The sequence below is a fragment of the Cyprinodon variegatus genome, unplaced genomic scaffold (genome assembly GCF_000732505.1).
Source record: "Cyprinodon variegatus isolate N-32 unplaced genomic scaffold, C_variegatus-1.0 Scaffold405, whole genome shotgun sequence".
NCBI classification, from domain to species: Eukaryota; Metazoa; Chordata; class Actinopteri; order Cyprinodontiformes; family Cyprinodontidae; genus Cyprinodon; species Cyprinodon variegatus.
Window position 1 is genome coordinate 747,425 of NW_015150858.1, and position 8,882 is coordinate 756,306.

Sequence of the window (8,882 nt, forward strand, 5' to 3'; positions counted from 1 at the left end):
TAGATAGATAGATAGATAGATAGATAGATAGATAGATAGATAGATAGATAGATAGATGTTGCAGTATCTGTAACAACCCAAACACAAAGGATTTCAGAATTAGACATCCCCAGTTATTAATTTCATACACTCACCGCATCAGATACCGTTCCCCCCAATGTTAAGCAGGGGAAACACTATCTGACGGGGTTTATAGGCCTGTCAGATCGCGTTCCCCCCAGATGTAAATTAAGTTGTGTTGCAATAAATGCAGAACTCTGCAGGTACTTGTCTTTGTCGTCCACTCTATTCAGCTGACTTTGAAACACACGGCAAGAAGGTGGGGGCCGGGTGGTGAGGGTTATGGGGGCGAGAAACACAAAAGTAACGCAATAGTTACTTTTACTAGTAACTAGTTACTTTAATTGTGGAGTAACTCGGTTAGTAACTCATTTACTTTTTGGGAAAAGTAACTAGTAACTATAACTAATTACTTTTTCAAAGTAATGTGACCAACACTGTCATTAAGACCCCACAAGGTAACATCTTGCATGCAGCCCCAGTCCAAGGGAGTTAGACAGTCATGTGTAGCTCATTCCATTTTCTTCTTTTTTCACCAAGCTGCTTGAAAATTTCCCTGTAGCCCTTTCCAGCTTTGAGGAGGTTTACAATTTATTCTCTAAGTATGACTGGAGGTGAACTCTATATGATACAGTAAAATAGTATAAATATTTGTGCTAAAGAGCAATAAAGCTAACTGACTATACTGAAAAGTGATTGCATCATATAGTCACATTTCCACATTGAGGTGAAGGTGCAACAATACAGCTGTAGTTGTTACACTTATTGTTAGTTTCAACCATTTAAGATCTAATAGGAACTAAAAACCAGAAGCCTTTTTTGGACTGATGGTCTAATGTTCAGAATAGGGGAGCCAGGAGGACCATAAGATGTTGCTGTGAATTGCTGTGAATTTGTTCTGGGAAAAATTATCAAACACCAGCGAGAGTCCTGTGAGTTCTCAGAATGAACTTGTTAAACTACAAAGTTGTGAAAACAGCTTCATTTTAGTTGCTTAAACATGATGCTGCTTGCTTAAGAGCCACTTCCTGAATACAAGTGGCTAAAGTCTCAGAGGTGGAAATAGCCAATATCATGTGCTTCATAGCTTGCAGAGGAAATCCATACTTAGATCTTCATACTAAAAATGTGATATTTCTTTTTTTCTGGCAGAAACAAGTTTTCTTTCTGTTCGCTTTGACCTGAAAGTAATTTACACTGAATCGCTGTGAAAGAAACTTTCCTCTCTAATATAAATAAAAAGAATATTAGATGTATGACAGGATATGGTTTTGATTCATGTCATCCTGCCACCATGCAGAGCCTGGTGTAAACCCACCGTGGGATCAAGAAGAACTCTGTCAGCTCAGCTCCAATTATCTAAGCTTTTAAAAGGAGTCCTGTGTATTATTGCATTAAACCGTGTGAAAAGCCTTATTTCATCTGGATGCACGTCAGCTCACCACCCGGTGTGAGAGCCTCACTCCCCAGAGAGTTTTTTACTCCTCTTCTTCCCCTTTTATCCCCCATTTTCCTGTGTATGTAAACAGAAGTAAAGCGTTTTAAGCTCCGGGATGAAGCGTGATGATCAAACAGCTTGCAGAATCAATGACTTTGAAGAGATCTAAAAGCTCACATACATGTAACTTTTTCATGCAAAATGAGCAGCAGAAATAAAGATATTCCCTCCTGCAGCCAGTAGCCACGTGTGTTTTTTTTCCTTCTTCTGTCTCTTTGGAAAAAGAGCAGGAAATCAAAACATGGGGAAAACAGTGCAAGTGGAAGGACGGCTGCTTGCACTGAGCAGTGTTGGTGCATGAACAAGCACCTACAGTATGGGCCTGCATAGGCTTTTCTGCAAGGAGGAGTCAGTGAGACCCAGGAGCTGCTCTGAGAGGTTTCACTACTTCTCGTCCCTTTATGCAGACGAAGGTCTGACATGAACCTGAAAGCCTTCATGTTTTTGCAGCATTTACATTAAATTCACCGCCTGTCATTTTAAACAACTGCAGCAACTTTAGTCTTGAAAATGTTTCAGGTAGGCATATTGGTAGCTCAACCTCAGTTATTTATTTAGTTGTTTTTGTCACAGTTTTCTTCACACTTGAGCAAAAGCAAGTGAAGATCAGACAAGAGAAGGCTTCCTGTTCTTGGTGGCGTAGCTGAAACTAAACTTCCTGCCACCAAGAGCTAAGGTGAAGGCAGGCTCTCAGTTTGCTATGTGACATCACTCCTACTTGCTTCACTTGAAACCAGAAGCAAGGTTTAGGGTTTGGCGAACAAGTCCAGGAAGCTGCGCCTTCTGATTAGACAGATAATGCGAATGTAGTTAGAAAAAAGGCAGCTATTAGGGGGATTATATTAGAAATAGAGGTTAGGTTTGGTGTCCGATCTATTCGTGGTCCTTTCTTGGACTCGACCTGACTTGAATCGTGTGTTCCCACACACGCCCTTACTCCCCGGACATGGCGGGTCTCTGTGGCCTGAAGATCTTGCTGGTCTGGATCCTGATGGTTGGTCTGGCTCACTGTAAGTACTCAAATATTACAAGTGAGGTTGTCTTTATAGGGAGGGGGGACATTGCAATGTCTTCTTGTGTCTTTTAATGTTTTTTTTTCCTTCTTAAACTGGGTTTAATTTTGAGAAAGAAAACATGATGCAATGATGTCTAACTTCCTAAGTTAAATTTCTGAACTTGTAGCAGATTATTGTCTTGCGTGATGGTATTTATGGTAAAAATATGAACCGTTTTTTGTGTGAGACATGAATCTGTCATCAGCATTTCTTTCTTTAAAAAAGGTGGAAAACAGCAAACAAAATGTAATCATTTAAACTGAGGGCAGAGATGACAAGCTACAGTATATCAAACCTTTGAGTTGTTTCTCTGCTTTCGTGCTGCTTTACCTCACTTAAACTTTTCTAAACCCCACGAATGGCAGACAGTAGAGCCGCATGTCTGTGAGATGTGAGGAGCTGAAAAGTGACAGGTTTTATCAGCTGCCTTTGGCAAAAGAATAAACACTGATGTTCAATCAAAGGCTTCAGTTAATAAGACGATGCTCTTTAAAACACGCCGCAAAGGGAATTTTTGCAATCGTGTTTCTGTTCTGCTTTGACATTGTGCATGTGTGTGATGGTGTGACTCTGCACAGTAAGTGTGTGTCTGTGTGGTGGGTGGAAGGTGGTACATGTCTATCAAAGATGATACTTTTTTTTTTATGAGGTGTGTCCCTGCAAGCTCTTCACTTCAACCCTTTTTATTGTTGGAATAAGATAAACATCTACGTGCATGAGTGTGTGTGTGTGTGCAAAAGGTGTGCAGGCTAACCTCATTGCCTGCAGCATCACTCACAGTTCTGCTACCGTTCAACACATCAAAAGTCTTTTCTCCTATTTTCAGCGGACGTCTTTGCACACGAGCTGAAATTAAATACTTCTTTTTTTATTTCCTTTTTTTCTGTAGGTACATGCTCAGGGTTTGTTGCTTGTTTTTAGAATACTGTACAGTATTTTTTAGATTGTTTTGTTGGTTGGGTCACGATGTAGAACCACATCAACAGACATAATGACTAAATAATCCCTTTTCTGCTCTCTTACCCTCTGTTTTACAGGTTAAAATAGTGTTCTAATTCATAAATGTTAGTTTTGAGATAACATTTTAATAAGTTTTATTCCTTTTTAACCAAATGTTTTCAACTAAGTCGACAAAAAAACGCAGACATATTGGTAACTGACCATTAAAAATGAATTAAGTTCAAAAATATCCTTGTACAGCCTTTATTCCTACTCTCCCCTGATCATTTGTAGTTTCCCCAGCATTTGAATGAAAAGAGCAAAGGCGTTCCATTTGCTTAATGTTAGCCGGCAAATTTGCGCTTTTTGACATGCATTTTGCAGTAGCTGCAGCGGGACAGATCTGTGACCACTTCCTTGTTCCATTCTGGGCTGTCTTGACTTCCTGGCAGGGCCGGGTCGAGCGCTAAAAGCTCAGAGATGCTTTAGCTTTCGTGCCAAAAAAAAAAGGAAGTATCTGAAAATGAAGAAGTGAGGTCAGAAATGTTAAGAACAAGTAAAGGCTTTCAGCAAGGAGTGAAGATGGTGAAGGAAAAGCATGAAAAATAAAATTAGTTTACAAATAGTGAACTGAGAGGCTGAGACAACAGGAACATTAGAGATGCATTTTATCAAAGGTTTTCCTGAATGTCAAGTAAATTTAATCCAGATCTTTAGGGATTTAGCTTCTGTGATGTCTAACACTTTACGCGTGGCCTTTGCTTTTTCTTTGTTTCTTTCAATATCTAAATGTAAATTAAACAAAAAGTGTGAAAATCACACCTTCGTTTTGCACTTTGCCCCTTGGAAAGTAAAATAGTTATCCAGAAAGACAACAGAAATTTTAAATTATTCTCTTTAAAATACATTTAATGAGAAAGTCTTAAACATAATGGAGTATGAAATATTTAAAGAAAGCAAAATATGGTTTATTTTATGCATTTTTATACTGTGTGTCTCTAATGTGGTTTATATTTGTCATTTGATACGTACCCAAATGGACCTTCATGTAAACAAAAAATAATTGCACAGAAACATTATAATAGTGGGAAAATTATTATATGGCGACAATAGATATACTGTACAATTAACCCAAATTACTCGAAAAACACTGAAAACTTGAACTAAAACAAGGAGAGAAACTAAATCTTTTGTCAAATTTATAGATTAACGAGTAAATGTTCAATAAAAGCTTTGCTATGAACATTTATTACTATTCACTGTCCTTGTGCTTAAATTAAACGTTTCGATTACAAAGAATGGGTTATGATAACCAATACTGGGTATTGGTTATTGATGAAAGACAGAAAGATTATTACAATTAATCAGATAATGAACAATCTATGAATGCCAATGGCGGTTTTTGTTAATGACCATTTTGCAATCATTTGTTCAGAGAAGTACAATGGCAATTGTAAAAAATTTGCCCAAATAATCATAACAATCAAAAATATTGACCTACATCGTTTATTACCGCTGATTTGTTGGAATGTAGGTTTTAATGGATGTTGGTAAGGCAATCAAACTTTTTATAGAATCTTTAGCTGGTATATTTAAGATTTTGTTTAGATTTTCTCCTATTAGCATGGATGTATATCAGTTTAATGGTCAGTTTCCAATATGTCTGCATTTTTGCCATAAGAATGGCTGTGAAAGTGTTTTCTTCTGAATGCACAACCTTTGGGGTAACAACAGGAATCACTGTAGACAGATTACTAGTCTATTGAAGGTGTTTTTTTTCCTAATCTTAAACTAAAATTTTAGCCTATAAAGAAGAAATACAGGATTTTTAATATAGCAAAAGAAAAAAACGTATGACTTCATTCCAGTACTTCACCACAACTGATATTTCAAAAAAGTTTTTTTGAAAGTAAATACGCATTTATTTATAGATTTAGATTGAGGTTTTAACTTTACAACATGGAACAAATCCTGCAGACAATGACTCAATGTAATCAGTGGGTTTTCTTAGCTAAGAACATTTTTAAACCAATCTGACTGGATTATCTAATCAATGATCTCTATAAAGCGCCTTGAGATGAAATGTGTTGTGAATTGATGCTATATTAATAAACTGAATTGAATTTGATCTAACTGAAAGTCTCATTAAAAGTGATTGATCTATTGAGAGAGAAAAAGGTTAGTATGATAACAGGAAGCCATTTTAAACTGAATTAGAGATCGTTATGAACAACCCTCATTCATATCAATCAATAAAAAAACTAACTGAAAATATTCTCTGAACCCGATAAGCATAAATAACTCATGGTTTCACTGCAATTACATAAAAATGGTATGAATTATTTTCTACTTTCCATTTTCAAAACAAAACAGATGTAAAATGCATTTTATTTTAGGTTGCTTGAGTTACTTTTCCTCCAACCTGACACTGTTTTCACATTGTTGAGTTAATTTTAAATCCAATTTTGTAAGGGATGTAATTGATTGCTGGCTCATCTTTAGAAAAGGTAAAATCAATAAGTATATACAGAATATGAAATCACTTACTGTGTAAGTGTTTTGGTAGATGGGGCCTTAAAACTTTTTAATTACAAATTTCAGTTTCTTTCTTCCAAACTCATTTATTTAGATCTCTCCATAAAGTGTACTATTTCTATGCCAAATTGGGCTTAATAATTTTTTTTTATTTATATTATTTTACATCTTTTTAAGTCAAAATTTCAATCGCTTGTTTTTATTTGTTAAAGATAATGATAAGGAAAGTCCAAGACTTCCTAACTCAGTGGTTACTAGCTACTTTTCAGTTGCTGAATATCCATAAATGTTAGACCCCATTCATCGTGCCTTAAATGATCTAATATAGAATATATTAAAAGACAAATAATCCTAGTTATTGATTTGCTTAAAGCTATTCAGAAGTTACCTTAAAGTTTGCTTTCTGCTAAATATTCAAAATTTTTTCATGACTTGTTCAGTGTTTAAGTCTTTTTATCTGAAACAGTGGTTCAAACCAAACGCATCCCTCACTAACTTAAACTTTTCTCAGCAATGCTCTAATAACTGAAACAATAAGCCTGAACAGGGTGGTGAAATGTCACTGCAGAGAGCATGCATCTCTGCTCAAAACTGTGAAACAACAACGCACCAAACCACATCCTGACTCTCTTTGTTTGACAGTCCCCAATCACATCTTTGTTAATCGCTTGCTTCTTGTATCGGGGGGGTCTGAAGGACAAAACTGGAGAAAAGAGAAATTTAATGGAAAAATGCTTAGAATGCTTTTTAAAATATTACTTCGATAATTTCAAAATATTTATAAATACGCATAAAGAATATATGAATGAACCAATGTAACAACTTTAAGCAGAATTAACATACGATATATTTAGAGTAATTTTTTTTTTTTTTAATTCAGGGAATTTTTGTGTGTTTAAATGTTTTTACATGAGGGGTGGTTCAGAGAACAGCAAGTACTGGGTGTCTGCATGTTAGTATGAAGCAGGAAGTGGTGGTTTGCTTACTAAAATAGCAAGTGCGTTTCTGTCATGTCGTCAAAGCAACCAGGTTTTTACAGTCCTGCCTCATCCAGATAAGTCGGCCATCTTCCTCTTTCGGACTAATGATGTTTTCACTCTGTTTTTACAAAGAGATCATGATCCCATAAAAATATGAGGCAAAAGTTTCAGTGTCACTTGTTTGTAAATCTCTTTATATTCAGCTGTATGTAATTTGATAACTAAATATTTTTCTTTTCATATATTTCCAGGTGACAACGGTTCAAGTAAGTATTCATTCATATCTACCCAAAATTAAATTAATCATTTAATGTATTTGTTTTTAATTTCTTAAAGCTACTAACTTTGCTTCATGTTATCCAACACTTGTCATTCATGTCCTCATATAGAAGCACTAGATGCAGAGACCTTTTGACCATTATGATACCATTCAGTTGAATCAGCAGGCAGTGAGACATCACTTGTGTTAACTCACAGAAGACATAATTTCTAATTATGTTCATTTACTTCAGCATCTCCAGACACACAGTTATTGCATTATATGAAAATATTCAATACCGTGTTCATTTCATCATGTGTGACTTTTGGAAATGACTTTTGAAAACGCTAAATGAGGAAGAAGTTACAAACAAATTTGAACAAACAAAGTCACCTTTTTTTTTGCTTCATAGTTCACGTTTTTTGTTAGTTTCTCTTCATCGAAAACAGCCAAAACAAAGAATGCCATCCAAGTATGTTATTGAAACTCTGAGGATTTTAGATATAACAGAAAGTGTTTTGGAGATCATTTATGGAAAACACTTTAGATTACAGTTATTGTTTATTACATTGAATAGACGTCAAATTCTGGAGGTTAGCGGCCTCTATTTTAAGGGGTCTCTATTTTACAATATAGGTGAGTCAGTAAAGTCATGGATAAATCCATAATTTATTTACAAATACAGTTTAGGATTATTATACAAATAAGTTCCTTTAAATTCTATCCGTTGATCCTGCTCTATGATCTGGGTCCCACCCCTGTGCTCAAATCATTGCTCTGGTACCCAGATTATGAAAAAAAAAGATTTTGATACTCTACTTTTTGTTTCTAAAGCACCTAGTTGTCATGACTTAGAACAGAGGTACCCAGTATTCAGGCAAGACAGACAGTGAGAGAGCTCAAAAAGTGTTTTAATTAAAAGATTAGTCTGCGCTTCAGCAGCTGCAGCAGCTAGGGCATCTAAGGCAGGAAACTCTACAAGAGAGAAACACAGTTTAGTGACAACATAAATCTAACAGAGGAAGATTATAAACGTGAGTCACTAACCTGGTTTACAAGTTCAGTCCATGCCTAGAGAATCCATCCAGTGGACTACCAACGAGTTGCGCCCAGTGTGTCCCAGATGCTGCAGCCCTGGAGAATAAGCAGGAGTCTGAAGCCAGGTCAGGCAAACAGATCAGAACAGGAACAGGCAGGCTCAGTGGTTGAGAGGCAGAACAGGTCAGGATCAGGAAATCAGTAACACAGAGGAACTCTAAAAACACTCTCACCACTGGCTACAGAGAACAAGAATAATCTGGCCCTGATGACTGGATTCAAACACCTTAAATAGAGGCAGGAGCAGGTGGATAAGATGAGCAGTGATTAGGAACCGGGCAGAGTTGGACAGGAAAATAAAATGAATAATTAAGCCAGTCATCAGCACCAAGATAATGACAATAATGGTCATACCCTGACATATGTTTCTGACTTGCTTGCTTGGTATGAACCATGTTTGGTCTTAAGAGACCTGCTCATCTCTTCTCTCCAGGACCAAAACTAAACAAGGAGAGATA

The 8,882-nt window shown here is 36.3% G+C and overlaps 1 protein-coding gene across 1 annotated transcript in view; it reads left to right on the top strand.

The window, feature by feature from the left end:
• The first annotated feature begins 2,017 nt into the window (after nt 1–2,017).
• ptprc (protein tyrosine phosphatase, receptor type C) overlaps nt 2,018–8,882 on the top strand; it is a 26,021-nt gene continuing 19,156 nt past the window's right edge. The window contains exons 1-2 of the mRNA XM_015387863.1: nt 2,018–2,568; nt 7,319–7,333. Of these exons, the coding sequence (XP_015243349.1) occupies nt 2,505–2,568; nt 7,319–7,333 (79 nt within the window). The 5' untranslated portion in view covers nt 2,018–2,504. The remainder of the gene's footprint in view (nt 2,569–7,318; nt 7,334–8,882) is intronic.